Source organism: Pocillopora damicornis, chromosome 13, assembly GCF_964200805.1.
Source record: "Pocillopora damicornis chromosome 13, jaPocDami1.2, whole genome shotgun sequence".
Classification (NCBI taxonomy): domain Eukaryota; kingdom Metazoa; phylum Cnidaria; class Anthozoa; order Scleractinia; family Pocilloporidae; genus Pocillopora; species Pocillopora damicornis.
Window position 1 is genome coordinate 3,467,987 of NC_142682.1, and position 25,223 is coordinate 3,493,209.

At 38.1% G+C, this 25,223-nt stretch overlaps 2 protein-coding genes and 1 pseudogene across 5 annotated transcripts; all 3 read left to right on the forward strand.

Moving 5' to 3' along the window:
- Positions 1-49: 49 nt before the first annotated feature.
- On the forward strand, positions 50-20,403 carry LOC113686439 (uncharacterized). Of its 3 annotated transcripts, none has more exons than XM_089191171.1 (33): positions 50-205; positions 725-826; positions 1,515-1,556; positions 2,482-2,528; positions 2,635-2,742; positions 3,013-3,102; positions 3,994-4,098; positions 4,184-4,267; positions 4,723-4,834; positions 5,309-5,374; positions 5,463-5,536; positions 5,711-5,797; positions 6,210-6,397; positions 6,669-6,788; positions 7,244-7,314; positions 7,470-7,551; positions 7,779-7,887; positions 8,727-8,789; positions 9,385-9,474; positions 9,607-9,677; positions 10,317-10,370; positions 10,461-10,514; positions 11,078-11,140; positions 11,376-11,429; positions 11,539-11,592; positions 11,807-11,860; positions 12,183-12,236; positions 12,739-12,789; positions 13,069-13,117; positions 13,412-13,480; positions 14,130-14,237; positions 19,172-19,331; positions 19,704-20,403. In XM_089191171.1, the coding sequence occupies exons 1-33, from the start codon at positions 172-174 to the stop codon at positions 19,718-19,720; spliced, it is 2,586 nt and encodes an 861-aa protein (XP_089047297.1). In that variant the 5' UTR covers positions 50-171; the 3' UTR covers positions 19,721-20,403. The 3 variants fall into 3 exon arrangements, with proteins under 3 accessions (XP_089047297.1, XP_089047298.1, XP_089047299.1); XM_089191172.1 differs by having other exon boundaries at positions 12,742-12,789; XM_089191173.1 differs by lacking the exon at positions 8,727-8,789.
- On the forward strand, positions 15,991-17,414 carry LOC149035031 (uncharacterized; annotated as a pseudogene).
- Positions 20,404-21,050: 647 nt separating the features above from the next.
- LOC113686469 (uncharacterized) lies at positions 21,051-23,996 on the forward strand. Of its 2 annotated transcripts, XM_089191174.1 has the most exons (3): positions 21,051-21,410; positions 22,141-22,221; positions 22,478-23,996. In XM_089191174.1, exons 2-3 carry the CDS (start codon positions 22,182-22,184, stop codon positions 23,236-23,238), a joined length of 801 nt encoding a protein of 266 aa, XP_089047300.1. In that variant the 5' UTR covers positions 21,051-21,410; positions 22,141-22,181; the 3' UTR covers positions 23,239-23,996. The 2 variants fall into 2 exon arrangements, with proteins under 2 accessions (XP_089047300.1, XP_027059891.2); XM_027204090.2 differs by lacking the exon at positions 21,051-21,410 and having other exon boundaries at positions 22,117-22,221.
- The last annotated feature ends 1,227 nt before the right edge of the window (positions 23,997-25,223 follow it).

The window sequence follows — 25,223 nt, forward strand, 5'->3', positions numbered from 1 at the left end:
GTGAAGTCGAGGCCACTAATGAAACTCTCCCTGTGATTGGTTTATTTTTAAACACTGCTGCAACGAACAACCTGAAACACCGTGTCGATTTCCATTCAAGAGCACATATGCACGACATCTGCACAACTAGCATTCTTCCGTTATCCAAAAGTAGTTACTCTGTTATAAAACATGTTCTCCAAATCCAAGAGATTTCAAGAGCCAGGTAAGCGGTAGAGAGGGATTTTATTTTCCGTAAAGAGTTTGTAGAGCAAAATGGGTACTTCGGTTTTGCTGATTGTCCGGTTTGCCTTGCTTGTCTTGTCCGCCTTGATATTGTATAGTTTCTGAATTGAAAATTCTGTCTTTGTGCTACAAAGCAAATAATACAGTTCCTTAGCCCCTTATGACCTCGGCATGGATTATAGAATAATGTGATTCCTTGCCTTACAAACAAATGAGCTTTAAAATGTACTTGCTTGCTATATGAGTAACTAAGGTGTTATGCAGCCTTCGCACGATCTGTTTGGAGAGGCTGAACTCTGATATTGTTTCCCGCCTTGTTAGATTCTTAGTATCGATAAGATTCTATGTATTAATGAAACTAACGTTAGTTAAGAAATGGATTTGTCAGGTGGAAATCAAGTTTAGTGCTTGCAAAAGTTGTTAGTGTGCTGGGACAAGGTCAGCCATCTTTCCACACCATTTTTTTCGGAATTTTGAATACAGTAGTATTTCCTTGTAGTTTCTCAGGCACCTCCTGTGGGATTATATGATGTAAAGGGTCAAACACAAGTATCTGCAGCAGCTGGATTTGGCAAAGGAAAGAGATTTACTGAACTGAAAGGTAATTCTTATATGTGGAGGTACAATGTACAGCAAAACAAGCTGATACTTGAGTGTAGCGTTCATCACAAAGAAATATTTATGTACAACACAAGATCTGTTTTCACTGATATCCAGGGATTATTCACCTTAAGACTAAAAACCTTCTCCAATTAAAGTCTCGACATTTTGTCTGTTACCAAAAGAATATCTTTAATGCTTGGGTCATGTACTGTCCAAGGGAGGGTATGGTGGTTTTGGAGGGTAGATAGATTAAGGGGGTCTCTATGGGAAAATGAAATGCAATTGAACTCATTTTGCACTGCAAATTCACCCTTATTCTGGAATTGTCTAACCAAAGTAGCTAGACATCTCTCTTACACCTAATTTTAAGTATTGATGTATAATTAGTAAAATCTCAGCTTGATCGTTAGAAAAAATGAAGCTAAAAAAATCTGGTTATGTCAGTTTTCTCTTGACAGAGGTATATTATCCAATGGAACTGGGGTAATAGAGACTCTGTGACAGCATGATCATAGCAATGCAACAGGGATAAAAAAACATTTGGGTCAGTCATGACAGTGTTATCAGTGTTCTTAGCCAAGGCAATCAAATTTCACAGTGCTTCTTTCCACCCAAGAGAATGAATATTTTTGCCATACCTAAATTTTTGGTTTCACACATGAGACTGATTTTTTTGTTTCTGTCAGATTCAGGTTTGTCTACTGCAACCTGTGGGAAAAGTTTTCTTGGTGAGTAGGATACACTGTCTTTAGCTGAGTGATTTTACTTCCAAAGTTATGTGATTCAAATTGTTACATAGTTGTGTTGAAAAGGAATTTCCACCCCACAAAGTTAAAAAATAACACCTCATATCACTGACTCACTTATCACCACAAAGTGGTTGGTGTATAATAGCTCAGTACTGCCACCATTCAGCTCTTTTGGCGAGCTGCTGCACTATACCCTCCATGATGCTTGTTCAATCCAGCTGATGATACCTGAGATATGGCGAGAAAACCAAGCCAATACTAGATAAAAACTGTAATTGTTTCAGTCCATAAGCACACAAGAGCATCTAGGGCACCTGATATCTTTGATATTACTAGCCCTCTCATTCCAAAGATCTCATTAGTAATTCTCCTTACTGTCTGCTATACAGTTCTTATTATGTAAGTTTGGAGAATTTGGAATTGGATCAACTGATAATCCCCTAATTGATGTTTTTCTTTATTCTCGTCCCTAATATCTGCTTGATATTGTGTTGATATTGTAAGGAGAAATTCTGTATTGGTCACTCATGATAGTTAACCCTTTCACTCCCAAGATCTAATTAGTAATTCTCCATACTATCTGCCATACAATTCTTGTGATGTTAGTTTAGAGAATTTGGTGTTGGATCAACAAATAATCCCATAATTTATATTCTTCTCTATTCTCATCACCTACCTGCTTGATATTGTATTGATATTGTAAGGAGAAATTCTCTCTTGGTCACTTGAGGGGGTGAAAGGGTTAAAGAGTTAGGTTTAGGGTTACAAGAAATGTTTAGGGATGTCTGCTCATGGATTTCTCTGAACATGGTCTTTGTTTTCCAGTGTTTTTGTGGTTAATTTCTACTGAAATACATGTAGTCCTGTTGAAATAGTAGATTCTTTGTTTGATATTCTCTCACAGATATAAGTTCTTGTAGCACATCAAGTCGGAACGACAGTAAATGCAGCGTAAGTGGAGGTTCTCTATAGATTGTGGCTTTTTTTGAAAGTTTTCAACATCCATTTAAGATTTCAGAATTTACAATAAAGCAAATTACTTTCACTCCAAATGTAGCAATTTGCCACACCTCTTCCCTTTAAAAAGAAGAGAAACATATCAACTTCTACACCAGACACCAGAGGAAAAGATCATTTTAAGAATAATGCAGCAGTGGAAACTGAGGTAGGTTGTGTACAATGTAATATATTGCAGAACTAAATCCATACCATGTACGGTATATTTAATCACTGGATGACAGTTTAGAAGTAAAGCAATGACTCGCATTGTGGCTTTCAGTGAGTTTTTTAAATTACGGTTCTTCAATCACTTCACTTATTAAAAGCCTAGTTAGAAACTGAGAATCTTCAGGGCATGGCAGCTTAGAGCTTTCGCTGCAATGCTACACTGCATGTGAGTTTTGTAACTTTTGGTGATGTTTACATGATCACATAGGTGTCAGAACTTTTGTCAGAGAAGATAGAACTTGAGGACAAACTATGTCAGGCTCAGCAGGATCTTCAGCACTTGGAAAACAAGCTTCAGGTACAAGAAGTTGAATTTGATGTCTGCATTCAAACTAAGTGGTCCATCCATGAAAGGCCTATCCTGATTTCTGTAACATGAAGCAAACAGGAGTGTTGCTTCCCCTCCCAGATGGGTTGTTAGCCCAGGGGAGGTTGCCCTCCCTCATAAAAATTTGCCAGGTTTGTCAGCAGCTGTCTTACATACAGTCAAACCTTAATTACTCCAACTTGTGGGGACTGGTCTGAATAGCCCCACATAACACTCAACAGCTTTGGAAAGTGGAACAAATTCAGTTCCAGTAGAGGTTTCATTACATTTGCTTTAAGGATTGCAAATGTAACTGATTAATGATAGGACCAGAGAAGTGAGTCTGGATAATTTAAAAAAATTCAGATAATCAAGGTCCAGATAATTGAGGTTTGACTGTATTCCATTTTGGAGAAGGCCAGTGTGAGGGTAAAGTCTTGCCCTTGAACACAACACAGTGACCCAGCCAGGTCTTGAACTCAGACCTCTCCACACAGAGTCAAGCCTGGTAACCATTAGGCCACCCTCATAATTCATCAAAATCTATATCTTAACCCTTAACACCTAACATCATTCTGCATATTCTCCATACTGTTCTCAATACTTTTCTTAAACTGCTACCAGTTTAATAATAAATAATAATCAAGAGCTTCTTTAGTTAGTGATCACTTCCTTTAATCTCCCCACTATTAATGTTTGATTCAGGGGTGACATTGTAAGGAGAAATTAGATGCTAGTCACTCTTGAGGTGAAAGGGTTATACAGCAAGCTTCATGATAGACAGGCTGATAATGGCATGTTAGCAAAGTAACATCTTCCCAACAAGTACATTGGAAAGAACAATGAACTCAATTTTGGAGTATTTTCCTGTTTATTTTTTAGTCTACCTTGCAAGAAAAAGGTAGCCATGAATCTTCCATTACTGACCTTCATAGACAACTCAAAGAATTAAGGCAAGAAAATGATATGCTGCTTGAGAAATTACAAGTAAGTGAAACAGGCAACAATTGGATCATTTGTACGTTGTGCTTATCTCATAAAGTTAATATATATTAATTGAATTCTGAAACAGGTCATCACAACAACCAACAATAGTATAGAATCATTAAAGGAGGAACTAACTACAGTCAAGCAGCAACTACGAGATAAGGATGGGGTGAGTCAGAAATTAATAAGTGAAAGTGAAAATCCAGGTTTTTTTTCCGTTGGATTTCAAGAAGGGAATCAAAGAAAAAATGAAGTTCATAATGGTATTATTAAAACTCTAGTTATTGAGGGGGGGATGTCTTCTAATTGTTTGTTTAAATGTCTGTATTCATTCTTTCTGGCTCACCACTGTGAATCTTGTTCAAAATGAGTAGAATACCATTTAGTGTTGTGTGTGTGTATGTGTATGGTCAGGTCCAAAAAACCTAATTAAACATAAAGGAAGGAAATCTGCTTACTTTTGCTACCAGTTAACTCAGTTCAGTCCAATATGTTATAACTGTTATTATTAAACTGATATGATTTGTTGATTTTTGGGTAATGCCTTCATATGAAGTATTTTCTACAAGAGGTTTGTGCTGTATGTGGGTGAAATTTGACAAACATGATTTATTTTAACAATAGGTTATATCCAGTCTTAAATTTGAATTGAGCTGTGCAGCTCAGAGCTCAAGAGCTGACTTGGATTTGGAACAGGACAGAAACAGAGTTCTCAATGAGAGAATTTCACACTTAGGTTTGTTGATGGAGACACTACTGAATAAACTTGAAAAAGCTTGTTGTCTTGCTGTCCCACTGCTTACTATATGAAGCAGGAAGTACTCAGGAAATTATATTTTCTTTGAAAATTGTTTGTTTGTTAGCATCCTTGTTTTGGAAAAGATAGAGCGTTGAACCTCCAGAGAATTTCATGATATGCAATGAGCAGTTAGCATATGGTGGGATAAAGTTACATTGTTCCCAAATTATATTTATCAGTGTTCATCATTAAACATATTCTCTCCAGAAAGTTGCCAACATTAAAAAATAAATATTGTATCTCACTTAAATTCATTTTATAGATATTGGTTGCCATCAAAATGTTGTTTATTCTTTATTCCTCAATTTGGCTGAGTCAATAAGTATGTTATTTAAAAATTGATGTCATGTTTGTAATACTTGCAAGTGCTTTAGATAATCCCCGGCTCAAGGCTAATGGTTTTGTTTTTAGAGAAGACAGTTTCAGAGGTAACGCAGGACAGAGATGAAGTAGAAAAAGCAAATCAACAACTCCATGGTAAGTGATAGTTTTCCTTTAGGAATTGCAAAGGTTTTCATGCATCTTGACGTTTACTCATCCCTTTTCCAATTGACCACATTTTTAGAACTGGTTGCTAGTCTTAGAAGAGATAACATGGATTTCAGAACAAAACTTGATGAAACTGAAGAAAAACTAGAGGTATGCATAGTTACAAACCTTCAATGATCCAACTGGGGTATCACATATCTTACAAAAGCTTGCTATTTCTACCACTTCTACCATTCAAGAAAGAAGACCCCTTGTCAAAGCTTCTCATTATTTTTCCCATTTCATAGAGGTCATACTTATAAATTTTACCTGAACATAACTTAGGGTGTCTGTCAGAAATTGAAGACTGCCATAAAAGAAAATGAGGACAAAGTTCTTCCTCTTGAAGAAATGTTGAGCAAAGAGATGCAGGTATGAAATTAAAAGTGTTCATGGACTCATCAATTACCTAGAGTGTGATAAGCACCTCTTGTAAATTTGTCGAGATCTCTGTTCCCATTTCCTCTGTACTCAGTGTTTTGCAGTCAATTAACAACAATGCGTCACTTACAAAAGCCAGTCCCAATATTCATTATAAATGACTATGATGAAGGTGTTGCAGATGTGAAGTGTCTAGGTGCTACTGTTTGTTATAACTCAGACTGTCTGAAAATAACAGGTTTTAAAAGTTTGTATGATTCACAGTCTGAGATAAATACTTCCAATTGAAGTTATTCAGATAGAGGAGATGCATATCAAATGAATGCAATTACTTTTGTGCTAACTTTGCAACTCAACTCACTCACAAGATAATATGCAATTTGCAAATGTCTTTTATCTCTAGAAAAGTCAAGAACTTGGTGAAAAGTTGGAGTATTCCTTAAGACAGAGTGAGGAGAATTTTACCAAAGCACAGTCTACAATTGTCCAACTACAAGAGACAAAAGAAAATTTGGAAAACAAAAATCATGATTTGGAGGCTAAACTGTTCGAGTTAATTGAGAAAGAACAGTCTGCAGAAGAAAGGGCAAGGTACTTTGTGACACATTTTGACAAGAAGATTCACATAGACTTACATTATAAAGACAAAATCAGTCCAAGCTGATTGAATCATAAATTGGTTGGTTTTTCTTTTATGTCAGTAAATTTGCAAATAAAAGCTAATTTAAGTTTTTAATTTTTTTTTTTAATGATGTGACCTCTGTAGTGGTCCTAACAAAGTTGTGAGTTTTTCTCTCAAAAAATGTACAGGATCCCTTATCTAATTATACTATTTTACTATTTCTGATTTTTGAAACTGTAGGCATTTGTCTGTGGAGAACATTTCAATTGAAAGTAGGCTTCAGAAGTGTGAAAGTGATTATGAGCAGAAAATGTCCATTGCCAATGATCAAGTGGAATCGTTGCAAAAAGAACTTCACAGGTTACCATATCAACAACTTATTTTAGAGCTCATTACCATCCAGTGGTGTCTTCATAAGACTGGTCTCTCGTGAGTCCTTTCTCCATGAGATGCCATGGAATGGTACTCCATCTGTTTCAGCCTCAGGCCACCTGCAGTCATTTTGATAAAGTCTTCCCTGGCAGTACCTTGAAAGCATCCACTCACTTCCCTTATGGTCTTTTTCTCCCTCTTTTCCCATTCACTTGTCCATCTAGAATATCTTTACAAATCCTGGGTTGATAAATGATATGACCACTGTTACATTTTCATTTGTTTGATAACTCTTTGTGTCTGTCCTTTTCTGCCCAACCAGCAAAATATCCACATTTCAAATGCCTCCATTCAATATTCAAGTGCCTATTATCTCTTTGACACTGGTTTGGTAGTAGACAGCCATTGTTTATTTGCATCATGGAAGTTTGCATTTATTGTAGGTATGAGGAAATGATGACAGAGAATGTAAGATCACTGACTGACAAATATCAAGATCTAGAGGATTCTTACAGTAAGCTCTTATATAGTTAAAAGTTTGATTAGTTTTTGGTAGTTTGGGAGACAAATTGAAATGAAAGATGTGAACAAGTCTGTCATGTTATTAATTTGCATAATTTACCTAAGGAAGTCAACTTCTTAATTGGGCACTGACATTTTTTACTTTAGCTTGCTTTCAATCTGAGGCTGAGAAAGAGAAGAACTTGATTTTAGCCGAGTTAGAAGTAACAAGACAGTCTTTTCAGAAAAGGTAAGGCTTGTTTCACTTTACAAGTGAGGAGTTGTGTGAGTGAAGTCGTTTTTGTAAGCTTGAACCTGTCCAGCATCAAAATCCAGTGTCTCAGATGTGCTAAAATTTTATGGCCAGTGCATATTTGGCGTTGTAGAAAACATTTGAAATACAAGAAAAGGTTTATGTTGAGCAGGAATTCTGTCATTGCCGGAAAAAATATCATGAGAGTTGTGCCTGCTGTTTAGTCGACAGGAAAGTGATCAGCAACTGAAGACTTGTGTCTACCTCACTCAAAAGAATGAACAGCTCCAAGAGGAATGTGATGGACTTAGTCAACAAGTGAATTGTTGGAAGGTACACTATCAACCGTCTTGTATTGCGCTATGATTATTTTTTTAACAAAAAGCTATGCTATATTACCTTGACGACCCCAGTTTACCCCTCAAAGTCTTAAAGCAACAGTTAGAAACAGTCTCTTTGGAAAGTTTTTACACTTCATTTATCTCAGTCCTTCTGTAGTTAAACGCCATGAGCTTGGCAGGCTTCCTGGTCAGGGATCATTGTCAGAAGTGCAAGCTCATGTGAAATGTTGCAACTACAGCTGGCGTCTTTAAGCTCTTGATCAGTCTTGCATGCGTAATAACCCTAATAGCCCAGTTTTGAAGCGGTTGTTTTCGAGCGTTTGCTCACCTCGTCCTCTCTCTTTACATATTTCCTTTCGCTGATCCAATCAGTGTTAAAAATTGCTTGAGATGGGCACTCATGACTGGGTTGCGGAGATTTGCCATCTATAGCGGCGGTAATTTTTTTCGAAGGTTGGCTGGACTCATGGAAAGTCCCAGCAATGCCCAGGCACCAACCTTCTATTTCAACGAGGCAGTGATTGACAGACAAAAAAGACAAGTTCTTTTTTATCCATTAAGCTAGTAACAATCTGAGCCCAAGCTGACGCTATCCAAAAAATTGATCGCTATTCACCGGAAAAAAAAATTTGTTCAATGGATAGCGTTATCTATCTCTCGAACAACCGAGGCCTGGGTTCGATTTCCGCGTTTACCTGTGTCCTCTAAAAGAAATGTCTTGTATGAGAGGAGCTCGGACAAATTTCCCGAAGAGCGCTTGGTAACCGGGCTTAAACACTCTGACGTGCTAAAAAAAATGTTTAATATCATTTAATTTTACTGCTGATTTAGACTGAAGCTGACTCTTTGCAAAATAACTTATCCAACTGCCAAAGAGAAGTCGAGCGCGCTAAGGTAAGCTTGGTTTGATCTTTGCACAGCGTCGAGCGAATTTGACAAAAACGTACCTTAGTAGGGGGGGGGGGTCTAAGCGCGGAAATACTCCCTCTATTTTAATGAAAAGTTACCATCTGGCATGACCCCTAAATCCTGGTAAGACGCTGGATTAGACTATCGCTCTCTATTGTAAGCTCCTACGCTACCCCGCTGTGTCAGGAAAACTTAAGATGCAACCTCGGTGAATATCTTGTTAATTCTTATCCGCAGGAAAACAATAAAAGAGTCAATTTTATCCTTGGTTCAAATTTCATTTTCTTTTGTTTTTGGGTATTGTTGTGTAAGATAATGAGTTTGAAACAAAGGAAAATAAAATTTAAACCAAGGATAAAATTGAACCACAACATTTACAAATGATTGTTCGTAAGCACGATTTCAACTTAACACGGGACGCATGCGTAGAGTTTGAGTTAGCCGATCGTCATCGGCTGTTGACCAAGGCCCGAGCCAGTGAGGAAATTCGAAATTTCCTCTAGATAGTGAGTAGTTTTCAATGCTAGTCCCTACAATTTGTTTGTTAACTTTGTACTTCTCTCATTGAATGTCTTTTTAGGCTGAGTTGGAAATGGCCAAAGAAGAACTAACAAAAAATCTGGAAGAAACAGGACTAGCCAAGGCTTGTCTGAGAAAAACACTAGACGAGGTACCTCCATAGAGTTATCATCGTTGATCAATTCCTGATTTCTCCATTCTTTCCTTCGTATGTGTCACGTTAGCGAATGAATAGAGTTTAACATCGGCTTGGACTGATTTCATTTCCTGTTCTCTTCCCAAGGCTAACAACACCATCGATAACCTCATCAAGAGAGAGGAGGCCTTATCTCAGAAATTACAACTCATGGAAAGGTTTGTCTTTGTACATTTACTAATATCATTCCTGTGGCTCTTTGTTGCAGACGCGGTGTGATCAGCGCGCGTGATCAATGCGTGGAACTCCAGATCGAGAGGTCTAGGTTCTAGCTCAGGCTGGGTTATTGTGTTCTGTTTTCTACGTTCTTGCAAATAAACTTTACCTCCTTAGCGCCTCTCTCTACACAAGAGTGTAAATGGGTATAATTAAACTGTCAGGGAAACGAGGTGAAATCCTGGGGGGGGGGGGGGAATGCACCGACACCATTATACCCAGCAGTACCCCCAATCGCACTGAGATACGTTCCCGCGGTTTCTGCCAGTGGGCTCAAGAGCAGACTTCCCTTAGCTCTGCTGGCTGATAAATAATCACAAGTCGACATAACTTTTTATTGATCTTCAGATGATTAAAAGGGTCTCAATGGGGAGATGACTTTTATTTTCAAGTTTGGTCATTTTAAGGCTGACGGTTAATTTTTTCCGTCACTGTTAAAAGGAAAAAAGTTTAAAGTTTTTTGCGAGTAACTGTGAAAATATGTCAATGGATGTTTTTGCCATTTTACGGTTTACGGTTAACCCCATTGAGACCCTCTTTTAAATAAGATCCTTTCTAAGTAGTTTTGTGATCGTCAACAGCAATCAGAAGAAACAAGAGGATGAACTAAAAGCATTCAAAGCTCAGTTAAACAGGTTTGTTAGTTCTTGTGATTGCCTTTATTCGATTCATTCTTCAGTTCAATACCAAGTGGTTATAATGGTTAACTGTTGTATTTTATCCAGTGAAATATGTGAAAAGCAGGAAGTAGAGAGGAAAATGAAGGATGAACTCGAAAGGTAAGAATCTTGAACAAGCGTTACCATTATAGGTAGTAACAAATCAAAAATGCCAGCCTACAGTCAAGGAAAGTTTTTGGATGAATTGTTTTCTCGTGCAAGGAGAAGCAACTGTTAGACAATCGTGTTTAGTGACGTCGACGGCCTGCGCCGAGTCTACCGTTGTGATCATGATTGATTGAAGAATAAATTCTTGTTTTGACCAAAAGCCGAGTTTCGTCTGAAAAAGCTATGATGAACAATGTATGGATACCATTGGCTACAATTGTTTTCTCTCTGGGAACACGTGATCCAAATTATTGCACGTTCTGTTGCACCGATACCTTGCGTTCGTTTCCTATCCACGAGCTAAAGGATAGAGGGAAGAGCTTTTTCTCCACTCAAATGAATTATTTCTTTCGAACATAACACATTTGCTTTTTAGGCTTTGATAATCAACCACAATACATTTAATGCAGCCGACGTGGGTATGGCACCACTACAAAATAAACCTATCAACAGTCTATGAATTCATATGAGTATTTAATCTCTCCAAACTGTATCATCTTTAAAATAATTTAAAGGTACCAGTCAATAAACAAGGAATTAGAAGAAAAATTGAAGGAATCCGAAGAGAGCTTTACACGGTAAGTTGATTTAAAGCCGAAGTGATCCGTGAATCCATTCGGACTCTTCAAGTTTTTTTTTCCCAGTTTATAGCGATAGTCGCGGCAAAGGTTAAGGTTGCTGACCAAGGCGTGTTAATTTGAACTTTGCAAATTTAACTTTCTTCAGGAAGCGCACTGCCATTTTGAATCTTTCATTCTCAAGGCATTCAAGGTGTGCTTGCTAAGAGATCTTCATCTTTCCTATTCACTTTAGGCAAATAAAATCATTTGAAGAGAAAGCGGCTAAATCAAAAGAAGAATTCGGAAGGTGCGTATGAACAGATTTTGGTAAAAAAATGCCAGTTTGAAATAAGTGTAAAATTCCAATTTTCAAGCTTGCTGTTTTTCTTTTTCTTTTGTTCTTTTCGCTTTTGAAGGCGACTCGTGGAGACCCAAAAGAAGTTATCACAAGCGGAGATAAATTTTGAGAAGTAAGATGTTCATTTATTTGGAAACGTTGATGTTTTCTGTGTAGGAAGTGCTTGATCTTAAGCGAAACACTGCAACTAGTTTCGCACCAACAAACAATAACAAGTTCTCGTATCTCGTTCCTCGTTTGCCGTTTTTACCTCTTCAATTACATCCATCGCCACATCCATGTTTCAGAATTTATTGTGTACTTATTTGCTTTTTTTCAAATTGCAGTTTCAGAAGCGAACAGGAGACGAAGTCAAAGGAAAAGGATATGGAAATGGAAAGGTATGATATAACGAAAGAAAGACATCTTTTGTGTTTAAACAAATCTTATCATTCTTTCTGAAGAATCTACTGATATGTCTCTAGACTACGTAACAGGGTAGGCCAATGTTTTTGTTCTTAAAACACTGCAAACTGAGAAAGCCATCTCACGTTTGAATTCAGCTCGGTTTTCAAAGTTAACTTTGAGATGTTTCTATTGACGTCGGGCGAATGGTCAGCTATGGGGTTGTAGAGCAGTTGTTACTGTACAAATTTGAAACTCACGGCCTTCGTTGTTCGTTATCATAATTGTTTCATTTTACTTTGCATTGTCCCTCTGCAGGAAACTCTTTTCAGCAGAAGAAGAAGTAAACAGATTGAAATCGGAACTAAGCAGGTAAGATCTACAGCCGCCAAACAAACTTCACAGTTTTTTATAGAAGAGAATCGTGGTTGATATTTGTAATACTAAATGTCTTACCCCGCTCGTATTGGAATTATATGTTCATTAATAATAGTAGGGTCCTGTTTCTTAATCACAAGTTTTGATTACAGGCGGAAGTGAACGACGCAAAGTCCTGTTACAATTTCAGATACAAAATATGAAAACATTTTTGAAACAAAATAACCATTGGCTGTACCTATGATTCTTGTTACATACACCATAGTTATCACATAATAGTGACCTTTTTCTACGAAAAAATGAATTCAATAGTCAGTAGTCCATATAACAGCGTGCTCAAAGCATGCTTACACGGCAGGCGTATAACGGTTTAACTTCTAGTGCTCAGATTGGTAACCAATCACATTCGAGAATTTGTTCGTAGTTTTGATTATTTTAGTTATATTTTGTAATTTCTGCAGCTTACCAGATCAACATAATCCTTTCTTTTCTGCAGTAGAACAAGCAACGATGATCAGTTGAATGAGTTAAAAGCCCAAATTGAAGTGTAAGTACCCTTAAAAATAGGCGTTAGTTTAGCGAAATACCAACGGTAAGACTTGTTGTTGATGAAGCTGAAGTAGGCCACGCCTCGTTTACAGTTTACTCAACTAGGAAAATTCAAAGCAAAATTTCAAACTTGTCGTTTGCAATCCGTGTGAATCTTTTACATCCCAAATCATTCTGGTTCTTTTTCATCATTCCCATTTTGGTGTCTTTCTTTCTTATCAACCTAGCATTTGACAGTAACTTTGTGTGCTGCTATTTTCGTTTCTTCGTGTTCTAGATGGCGAACTAAATACGAAGATCTGGTCCAAAAGATTGAGCCCTTCAAGGTCAGGTCATGCTTTAAAACTCTACATCACGGCAACCGAACTCTCCTTGATAAATCTAGAAAGGCCCCCGAGGTTAACAACTCAATAAAACATGACCTTTGCCTAGAAAAAGTGTTGTAACGATAGATTTCTGTTAATAATTTTGGACAAGTATGTTTGAAGAAGGGGCTTGACTTGTCTTTTTACTGCTATGAGGTCATTCGTGTCATCATTCAAAAATTTTGTTATAACGGTAAATGAACATTTGTTTCGCTTCTCAAGAGGTATTAGTGACGCTTAGTTTAACTGTCGTAGGATCAACTGGATGAATACGAAGCTGAAAGAAACGCTCTCCTCTGTCAGAATAACCAAGCAAAGGACGAGGTAAAAGATGTTTGCATCGCCAAGCCTTACCTGCGATCAGGCATTCTTTTTTTCTGGGTGCACGATGGTGTATTTAGGAGCCTGAATAAAGAACACTTTATCGCAGGTTATGTCAGGTCTCACCACTAACATATGGACTGATATATGAATGAGAGATTTTGATTATATATTTTTTACTTTTTTAAATTCCTGATTCATTTACTTATTTTTTTCATAGAGCGGTGAGCGGGTAGTTAACTTATGAGGCTCTTGTGGTAATAGGGCTTGCTCACTTTCTTTTCTCACCCTCCCCACCCGTGAGGGTTGTAACGGCTCATTATTCCTCCATTCCCTAATGTACTCACTGAAGGAAACAACATGAAGTGTACTTGTTTCAAGGGCGGAGCAAATAATTTTTAAAAAAAGGGGTCCAGAAATCTTAGAAATTTTTCACAGTGTAGCCGAAATAAGCTGAGGCATATTTCAGGGCAATTTAATGAATTTCAAAGACTTCAGATTGAATTGTAACATGCGATTCTTTTGGTGCGAGAATTTTGGTGTCAGACAAGTGGTAAAAATACCATAATAGGGTAGGGGGGGGGGGGTCTGCACCAGCCTTATCCCACTCTATTGTGCAGTTCATCGCATGTTCTGTTCACTACTGCTGTAGGTTGCCAAGCTAGGCCAGCAGTATGCCAAGTTACTCGGTCACCAGAACAAGAAGCAAAAGATACATCATGTTGTAAAGCTTAAGGAGGAGAATAACAGTCTCAAAGCTGTGAGTACTCTCAAGCAACATAAGATACAGTCTATGGCTGCACGTGCCTACTTTTGTATAGCTGTTGAGTATTGCAGTAAAAAAGCAATGTGGTGTAAAATGCAGAGGGGTTAGTGAACAACTCTTGTCGATGCCAGAATTGTGGCAAAAGGAGAACTTGGTTAGAACATAGTTTGTACACCGGTCAATTGACAGGCTGGGGACTGGGCGAGAAATTAATAGAAGAGGTACACCATCAACTGTGTCAAATGAATTTTTATACAAAACTTCGCCTCTTCGTACGCTTTGCGTACCTAGCGAAGTGAATCTCGTGTCAGAGGGTGTAAGGTTCGACCCCTGGCCACATGATTTTTTTTTGTTTTTGTATTTCTTTTCTTTCTCCTTTTTTCCTTGGGATTTACGTTCTTCTTTACAAGATATGTTGGATATGTTCCGAGTAAAACGCACATGCGAGAACGTTTGAAGACTTAGCTCTTTCGTTCAAATCGATAACAAGTCGAAACTCAGTGACACCCTGAACTATGGCGTTCAATCCCCGCCAAAATTCAAGTCTTGTTTTCAATATTCAAGTTTAATTTTCAATATACGAGGTTTATCTCAACATTCATTCAAGTTTTATTTTCAACATTCAAGTTTTTGATTTGAAGTTCACGCTTGACTGTCTTGGTCATGCAAGCGCACGTTGCGAGCGTCTCACGATAGTCCGCCATTTTGAAAACCGTGGGGGGCTTGGGGGAAGGTTTACACAACACCATAACGTAGTGCCTACGGCCTTCCTGGAAGGAAGCACAATAGGCACGAAAATGCTCCCTTCCCCTCCCCTGCACATCACATTCTACCGCTTCTCTTGACGACGGGCCAGACCAAGGGAGGCTCGCGACAATCCCTCCCCACCCTCCTCGAAGTTAAAGAACTTACGTCGCCCTCTCACGTTCTTAACAAGATTTAACCTTAGTTGGTCATTTGCAATCCTTGTAAAACATTCCTATCCTTAATCATCCTTTTTCGTTTTTTGCTGCATTCCTGCCTCTTTGGTGTTTGTCTACACACTTTTGCGAAAATGGTTCTCGATTAGTTTAAACGCTGGAGAACAATTTTTTGATCGCACAAAGTTGGTCCTTCCATCGAAGAGGATCTCTGCCCTGTTTTGTGGTCACATGATACTGAGTTCTGTTGAAAAGATTGCGACAGGTGATCGAAATGTGTTCAAGTGTATGGCCGTGCTCGCAAGCCAACTCTGTTATTGAAAAAGCACTTGGATTCTGCTGAAGGACTAGTAATTTTGAAGGAAATATCAGATAATCTAACGAACTTTAGGTATATCAGACATTTGATCGCTACAAACTCGATTCTGTCTTATCGTCGGGTCAGAGTTGTTGCAGAAGAGTATTCGTCCAATTACGGGTTAATTTGTCGATGTATATGTGGAGTCACGACGGCAGACGTTATATCAAAGTGGAATTTCTTATCAAGCCCGCTTCGCGAGGACAAAAAACCTTCTATATAAGCACAGAAACCAAACGAAGGAATAATTTCCAGAAATCGTTGTAAGACTCAAATATTCGCTACAAGTGATGACAGAGAGAAGCGATTGCATTGATGCGAGCTGAGGTAAGAGAGACAACTCATAGCGAGATAAATCCATGGGAATTTTGATCAGTTATGAAACTGATGAAAGGAGAATGACATTCTACGCAAGATTTTACGGGCCATGCGAATCCAGGAAATTCAGACCTAAATACAGTTCAGTGATATGGGCGATAGACAGACATTTGGGTGAAAAATTCCACTTTCATCGCTGCTGGCATTTGTTTGTTTTGATTTGTTTGTTTTTTTTGTTGGATTCTGGCCAGTGTTTGAGACCAGACATTTGAACACAGTTGGAATTTTTGTCCGTACTCTATGACATACGAGAGAGTGCATGACACTCAGTCACAAACTCCGCGAAATAGAGCTCACACAAGAATCAATGACATCTGCGTGCTAGAATTCATTCGTTCATTCGTGCTTGTTACCCAAATTATATATCGAATTGTTCCATACGCTTGTTTAAGAGATACGCTCGAGACTTTCTACCTATCAGGATTTTTGTAATTGATTCTTTAAAAACTTGCTTCCAGCATATTTCTTAACCAAGCACGGTGACCTATCTTTTTCATTGTATTTTTTGAAATTGTAACAGACATTGGTAGGGAACATTACAGGAAAGTTTAAAAAAATTGTTCGATGAATTTCATTTTCTGAGTATTGTAGATATGAATCAATCGGCGATTGAAACAAATTCAACAGTGTCTTCGGAGTTCTTCACCCAAGTTTCGTTACTAAAACAACTCTGGTTGTATGTTATCTAGAGCTTGTGTGCGCGGCCTGTATGGAGAAATTAATGGTCCTCTACATAGCAAAAACATACAAAGAACTGCAAAAAAAAATTAACCATTTGTTTACCTCATCATAAACATGGCCATCGCAGACATTTTGGATGCTTGTGTCGCTACAATACTCTCTGTATCATTTTCCTTCTTGGGATCGCGATGGTTTTCGGGATTGTTTGGTAAAATTTCCTTGAAGTTGGCTTATTTCAGCATAGTTTTTTTCACTGGACTTTCGATCTTCACGCTGATGATCATGTTCTATGCTATTCTTTTAATTGCTATAGCTACGTCCAATATTGTCATTGCGCATGCGCTGAGGAAAAGACGAGCTTTTGGAAGTTGTCAAAGACAAGCTCAAATATATAAACAAAATTGTAATATCTTTTAACTTCTGATAACTATTTTTGTTTTGTTTACCTCGTGTTGGTCATTTACACACGCGCAGCACTTCTTGTCAGCGTTTGAACCATTCAGTTACCGTGAGTTGCGCGCTCATATCCCTTTGTTGTTCTATTTAAATGAAATGCAGCAATCAATATGATTTTATACTTCGTCTTCGATGACAAGTTTCGACTAGGCCTTAGGCAGTCTTTAGTAATCTGGAAATTGGCGAAGCCACGTACAAGAAATGTCATCCCGCGAGAAAATTTTGGTCTTACAAACTGAGACACGGGTACAAAAGATATTGATTATGTTGACAAAAGCTACCGCAGGAAGGATTGGAACGACATAATAGTTTGATTGTTTACGGTATTATTTTCGTAAGTCAATGAAAGTGAAAAGATTTTTGAATTGGGCCGAGACATTCGAAGTCTGTATCTTAACAAATACACACTCGGAGAGTACGAAAGATGTGTAATACTTGCTGAAAGGTTAGCCGAGAGCAACTTCACAATAGTAAAAAGATATATTTGTGGAGATTTTTTTTCACGGGCATAAGATTGCTTCACTTCTCCAAATATTACTTCCTGAGTTTTAAAAAAATCAAGCAATAGTTGAAACAAGTGCAACGTGCTTCCCAACTGAGAAAAATTCCCTCGTCTACGCTTCGTTGCGTCAACGCCCCGACATGAGCGTGTGTAGTGGGAGTATGATTGACTGATTTTATTTGATTGGGTCTGTTCTTATAAATATTATAGCTATAAAACTACCCAAGAATTTTACATAGCAGCACCTGAATCGGCGCTCTTTTATTGATTTCCCCACAAAATTTCATCCAGCCAGGCTTTGATTCAGCCATAAAATGTCAGAAATTATAATTTTGATTTGGAAAAAAAATCAGTAAGCGTAGGGTTTTTTTTTTTCTCGGTTCTCTTCGGGAGATTAAACTGCATTGTTTGTAAAAATAAAAAGAGTCTCTTTCCCGGTTCAGTTCGTTCTGCGAGCCTCGAAATGGTTTCAAAATTATTCCAGATGTAAACCCTGGAGGGTTTACATCTTGCTGCTCAATCCGCTGGTGGGACTTGCCTCTCAAAAACATGAAGGGCCAGTCGTGTTAAATGTTAGAGGGGAACATTTTCCAGATGGCGTAGAATGCCTCGGCCTGTGAAACTAGATACAGCCTTTATTTTTGCACTTGACATCCAGAAACACATCTGTACTCTAATTTTAGATAGCAGCTTAAGAATTATTATTTACGCATATAAGTATTATTATGCAATTCTTACATTTCTTACATAACTTACGAAAATAGCATCATTAATATTAGTGAAAGGACCTCTTGTTGCAGCATTTAGATCACCCCTGATAAAGGCACTAGACAGAAGTGTCGAAACGTTGGGTCTATGAATCGTAACTTCTTCGCATTCATTAAATCTGTAAACCAGAGTAGCATCAAACCGTGTCTCATACTAGTTTCTTTACGAAGTGTTCGAATGCCCCACAGTCAGAAATTTTTATAAAATTTTCAATGAAAAGTTCTCTTAAACTTCTTAAGACATTTAGAAATGTCACGCAATTCCAAAAATTATTTTGGCTTTTTATTTTGAAGAATTTTCCGAGCTTCTGTGAACTGCAAAATCGCTACGTTCTCGACACTTCGAACACATTTCTAAACAAGTGATTTTATGGTATACACAAGTTCAGAAAATTCGCGCGCTAAAAACCAAAATAATGTTTGGAATCGCTTTACGTTACTTGACAAACATCGAACACTTTCATTAGGTTTGTATGTGGTATTCAGTGCGTAAATATTTCTGACTGTCGGGCATTGAGTCCATTTGGACAAACTTCAAAATTTATACTAACTTGATAAGACACCTTTATCGGGGTAACAGTCTCAAATAGAACGAAACATGGTCATCACTAGGGTAGACAAACACCGGAGAAGCAAAAATAGGGTGCAAATGAACGAAAATGGCCAAACTGATGGTGTTAGCAAGGCTTGCCTAGTTCTGAGGCGTGATCATCGGTTTCTTTGGGTCGTCTGGTCCGATCAAAGTGAATTGGCCGTGAGGGCTTGGGGGGAAACTGTAAATGAATTTAAGCAAAATTAAATAAATTACTCTGAATTGTAGTTTAGCCAGTACATGAATCATGATTGGAAATTTCACTAATTTCCAGGAAATAACGAAGCTTAGGGAACAGACTGAAAAACAAAAGAGGGCCATGAAAAAACTTGAGGAGAAACTGGACCTAGTCAGTGGAAAGAAAAAGTTTAATACTACGGAGGCCTTCTCTCACAGCAAGAAGGAGAACATGCCACTGTCGGTTCTTTCCAATGGTAAGTTCCTTTTGAATTTAAATTTTCCATTGTAGACTATAGATGGTACTGTCAAAGTCGATTTCTGAGCGGATCCAGAGCTAACTAATCAGGTGTCGCGAATTTTTCTCACGAGTGCGTCTCATGCTCAGCCTTCGCAAGCAACACGTGTGATGCATGTAACACGATTCTCTGGCGGCCAGATCGATACCTTGAGTCTAATAATAACTTGGGAGGTATTGCACTTGGAGCTGGATTCGGTATTTTTCGTTCTCGCGAGATTTCCATTGTTTCATGTTCTGTCTACTTTATGTGTACTTGGTGAAGCTGTGACAAAATATTTTCAACGAAAGTGTCAAGAAAACATGTTTACACTTATTTTTTTCTGCTCAGGAAATGGAGCTTTTTAATCCTGATGAAATACAGAACACCATCCACTTGGATTCCTGCGGAAATGAGCTGTTATTGATTTTAACAAACAATTCCTCTTTCTTGTCTGCCAAGTGAATGAAAAATAATTCCTCCATACCTTTTTTAGAAATTTGCGTGCTCGGCGATGAAGTGAACGTAACGAAGATACGAAGATGTTAAGAAAGCATACTTGTATTGATCGTTAAATTCTTTTATTCCAACCTTATTCTAAGAATCAAGACCTTGTCGAATACAAAAATATACCTCTTGTACACTATAACTGAATAACCGGTAAATCAAGTTGTGAAATCACGTGTTCTATACAAACAGAACAAACTGTAAAACGCGTTACCAACTAAATTGCGTAACAGATACGCGTGACGGTTCGTGAATGTTTTTGACAGATACTTTGGACAGCGATTAGGAATTTTATGTCTTGACAATGGTAAATTAACCTCCCGTTTACTTTTTAAATGTGCTTCATTCTGTAAATAGTATTCAAAAAATAATTATTCCTGTTTTATTCTATTTCGCAAAAATTGTATACCTAGACCCCACGTTTCCCCCGACCACTTTACGATGGAAGACTTGAACATGAGCTCGCTTACAGTTAATTGGATTATTACTAGACTCATAGATTATTCTTAGGAATACGGATATTAAACATTTTACCCAAACGAAATTGCAATTCTTATTTGTTAGTCTTGTTTTACTTAACCCCAAGTTTAAGTTCATCTTAAACAGCTTGAAAATACTTGCCTTTTTCAAGATATTTCGACAGAAGAAAGTTAAATTATCGTGACAGTCTCGCACCCCAGCTGGGAGCTGAACACTCTGCACAATGAGCCTTCATAATTATACAAATAAGTCTACGTTACGCGATGGGCGAAATGAAATAAATCTAGAGACCAGCAGATGGACGAAAACCGAGCTAAATGGCCTAAAGGTCAGCCCAGAAAACTCTACAAGATGCAAACGAACAACCGAGGCGGAGTAAGTTTATTTCTATTCAAAACAAGGTCGTATTTCTTAGGTTGAGAGTGAAACCGTTTCTTCCCAGACAAATTCTTACATATCTCTCATTGAGCAACGTAAACATATTTTTATATCAGACATGGTGTGATGCTCCTCTGATTTAAAGATTTCATGAATGTAACCAAGAAGACGCAACGTTTCGACACTCCAGTCTGGTGCCCTCATCAAGGGTGATCTAATCGCTGCAACAAGAGGTCCTTGTATATGCTCACTAATTAGCTGCCCTTTTTTTCTGATGAGGTGTTAATTAGTCATCATATCAAAGGACCTCAAGGCAGACGCTTAGGGTTAGTCGGTGAAAACCGTGGTAATTGGGACCCTTCTCACTCTCGTTTTCTTATGCGTGTTAACTCCTGGCTAATATTACGTAACTTCTTTTTCAAGCTACTGAAAAAATATTGCTTTCCACGATTTAAGTAGAGAATTTATGGAATCAAATCAATAACAATTCTTAACTACACGGCTATCTTTCATCTCTTGTGTAAGGTAGTTGATTTGTCGCGACATCCTCCACAATTAACAACTTTAAGCGTGCGTCAAGTGAAACGTGAAACGTGAACGGTCGTGTGAAAGACGATGGCTGTATGTCATTTAGGAAACCTTGGATTGCATTGAAATAATTAGGAGTTGAATCGTTCAACTTCGTTATTGCAGGTGAGCAAATTATTTTACTTTCTGGACTCTGCCTGTAGATGTCAGCCTAAGAAACACGGCATGGCAAGGTCAAAAACTTGATTGGTTCAAAGCTGCACAAAAATTAACGAATAAAATTTGCGTAAAAAGTGAATTTCTGCCGTAAACTAAAAATGCACTAGAATTTATTAACAGTGTTTCAGATTCTTTTATCGTGCTTGGCCAAGCTGTTTTCGTTTCAGGCGCAGGTGGGTATAAGGGGTTTTTGTCAAACCCAGAAGTAACTCTTGAGTTAAGATAATTATTTACTATCAATACGGAACACGTCCTTCAACCCAGCCTACTAGAGTCAAGGAAACGCGCTGTTACATAATAATCTGTGGGCTGTTCAATGATAGAGTTTTTAAATAGGCATTTTCAAGCAAGAAATTTCGAATGAAAATCGAACTAGTTTGAGACTTAACCATTTATTTCTAATTCTCCCCCCCCAAAAAATCTCTATTTCTCGCTCGTTCCTAGTAAGCAATTATCACACTGCCAGGTTACCTGGCGATGTGAAGAAAGTTATATAACAAGAGCGTCAGACTTTGCACGTGCAATAGGGCGCCATGTTTGTTACATAAGGGAAGACAGCTGCACGTGCCGATATTTTCAACCAATCAGAGTAATCTATGCAACACGACAGCAGAACTCTTGTCATAAACATTACTTTCCTAACATTTTCAGCAATAGATAACCATTTTTTGCTTAGTCTCAGTGAGTGTGTACTTCGACTGAGAAGATCGCCAACTCATGATGTCTAGTCGTTCAAGTCCAGCAGCCCCAAACCAAAGTAAGTCATGGATAGATATCTGTTAGAAAACTCTTCTTTGATCACGTCAATTCAGTAAGGCTAGTTACGTCATCGTTGCAGGCAAGATAGAACGAAGAGCTGTTTTTTGTCTTGGACTCCTCGTTGTTCGAAGGCTGATCGTCTAAGGCCTTATATCATTCTTCTTTAAAATCAATGGCCATCCCTGGAACGACATTTTATTTGCATTTGTTGTTACTCAAGAGAACTAAGCTACATGTTACTTGTTTGTTTGTAGGCGATGATAGTGAATCGAGTGACTCGGGTGTCGATACGCTTTCGACATCCACGAGAGGCAGTTTTCCTTCAGATTATATGGACCTGGATGAATTCCTTTCTGTGCAAACTCAGAACTGTCAGGAAAATACCCAAGCGTCATGTGAGGATCCACAAAATTTGTCTCTGGTAGCTAGTACTAGTACCAGAGTTGCTACCACCGTTAGTGGTCTTGTGGAACAAGTTTCTCCAGCGGTCACAGAGTTTTCGAAAGTGGCTGCCAGTGTGAACAACGTTTTGTCTTCCGTGGTCTTATCGAAAATGTCATCACTTCCTTTGCAAGTGGACCCAGCCGTTTTTCAGACCCTCCGAGCAAACACTTCTCAACCAGAGGGAACAAACGCGATTGTACAATGGTGCCAGTCTGTTGGAGGGACAAGGCAAGATCATCAAGAGGCAAGTGGCCCCCAGCCTGGAAAAACTCCGGTTCGGCGACGTCGAAATTCTAAATACGTCTACAATCCTTTGCCGATCACGAAAAAGGCGGAACGGAAGTTTTACAGCCAGTCTCAAAAAGACGAAAGATATTGGGAACGTAGAATAAAAAACAATGTTGCAGCGAAAAGGTCAAGAGACTTACGTAGACAGAAAGAAATTGAAGTCACTGAAAAGTATAAGAATCTCGAGAAAGAGAACGCCAATCTGAAAGAGGAAGTGCGGAGATTGCGAATGAAGGCCGATGAACTCGAAAAGAAACTTGCTTCTTTTCAAGGTTCTCACTAAGGCTTAAAGAACACGTAGAGACTGAGGGGAGGGATGTGAGTAGTATTTGACGCTGTCGTGACATCAGTATGGATTATGTATACGTCATTGCCACTCTTAGCTGGAAGTAAGGGCTTCATTGGAAGTCTGTACCTGGCATACATGTAGTTGACACTAGAATTGTTAGGCAACCAGTGACAGAGTTGCATTCAGAATCTTTCTCAAAGCCAAAAACCAGTGAGGCTTCCATAGGACTTATAAGAGAGGAGCTCTAGATGCTAATTACATAGGAATCAAATGCTTAGAATATAATCACAGAGCAATCCCCATCTACTTCACAACATAGTTATTCTCCCAACTACGTACAAGTGTCCTCTAATGAGGACAAGACCCACATCTAGATGGTGTTACTGGCCTTACTGCGTTGTTGGAATTATTTCTGATATGACAGAATTGGCCCCTTGCCACTGGGTGGTGAAGGGATCATTAATTTCAAAATTCCAATTTCCTGCTTCTGAACAGGACTATTTGTTTCATGAGCAAGCTTCTTTAAACACCCCTTGTACATTGAAGAAATTTTATACCACCAAAGAAGTCTTTAAGCCTTAAAGACTTAGTTTGACAAGGTTTGTAGAAATAGCAATATAAAGGAGTTATTGCTATTTCATATTTGTAAATTAGTCTGAAACTTATCTTTATAGATTGAGTGTGTGCAGTAGTACATTCTAGTTTATGCCAGTTGATGGTGTTTAAAAATAAAGTTCCTCTTTTCCCAGGAATATCTTTGCCCTTGATTTCCTATTATTAGTAAAAGATAATTGGTGAACCAAATACAAAGATCTCATTACCACTTATCATCTGATCATCTACATCATGGGGGCAGAAGTATCAAGTTACATCCAATCTACCTGAATTTATGAAAGTGACAAATAAACTTAAATGACTCTAAGGCTGGAACCCAATTTGCTTGTCTGGGTTATGACTACAGACAGATTTATGCAATGAAAAGTCTTTTCCTTTAGTAATCAAAAATATGACAACTCTTGATCAGGGAGGTTAGACACATCAACTGACCTTTTGTTAGGAGAAAATGAACCTGCCATTTCTCCCTAAAATTAAGCCCAGGCTTAGAGATTAAAATTAACACCAAACAAAGAAGCCCTTGTTTGTCAAACAAACTCTCCTTGTTGGAACCTTGAGAGATGTATGAAGCACAGTGTGGAGAATGTGCATGCCAAAGTAAGGGTACGAAGATGGTGCAATGATGTGATCTATTGACTGCCCCTGCCTGACAACAGGACTGTCCAACTACACACTCCTATCCTCAGCAGAGCACACACTAAAATAAGTATCCAAACTGAGTCCCTGATAAGCAATCTTGGGTTGAATTAATATTAAATCACTAGAAATGATGGCAATTCATAAGATTTTTGGAAGTCTTGGGGCATTTGTTAATCATCAAAATAGTAACAGTTGATCAGACTCTAAACTGTGCCCTTCCGTTTAAATGATGACTTCTTGATGCTATCTTCGTCAGAAAGCAGTGATTATGATGTAAGAAATGCTAAGGGCTTCACTTGCCTCTTGCTATAAATACTAACATCAAGATCCACAGAAATGTGTGAAATTTAAAGGATGAACCACTATCCAAAATTCCTAATTTATTTCTGGAAATAAGCGAGGGTTGTCAAAAGGGCAAATATTCTTGATATGCCAAAAGGGAATATTTATAGACTCTGAAATTTGACCTTTGGTTTACCTTGGAGATTAGTGATGATTACTTCATCAGGGAGCAGAAATGATGTTACAAGAAGTGTTAAGGGGATTCCCAATCACCTCTCATCAATGTCAATATCAAGTTATCAAATTATTTTCGAAAAAAAGCAAAGGGGCATCAATTGGCCAAATATTCAAAATTTGTTGAGTTAAAATTGCAGCTTTGTAAGAAGGGTACAGCTTTAATATGAACCTTTAAATGTGAGGGATGTTAATAGGCTTTGCTAGAG

What these genes read in the sequence shown, in the direction of transcription:
- LOC113686439 (XM_089191171.1), top strand. Translation starts at nt 172, where the DNA reads ATGTTCTCCAAATCCAAGAGATTTCAAGAGCCAG. An exon ending in TGAGAAAAACACTAGACGAG is followed by an intron (nt 9,475 to 9,606) that starts GTACCTCCATAG and finishes TCTCTTCCCAAG; the next exon opens with GCTAACAACACCATCGATAA. An exon ending in AGAATAACAGTCTCAAAGCT is followed by an intron (nt 14,238 to 19,171) that starts GTGAGTACTCTC and finishes ACTAATTTCCAG; the next exon opens with GAAATAACGAAGCTTAGGGA.
- LOC113686469 (XM_089191174.1), top strand. Translation starts at nt 22,182, where the DNA reads ATGATGTCTAGTCGTTCAAGTCCAGCAGCCCCAAACCAAA. An exon ending in TCCAGCAGCCCCAAACCAAA is followed by an intron (nt 22,222 to 22,477) that starts GTAAGTCATGGA and finishes GTTTGTTTGTAG; the next exon opens with GCGATGATAGTGAATCGAGT.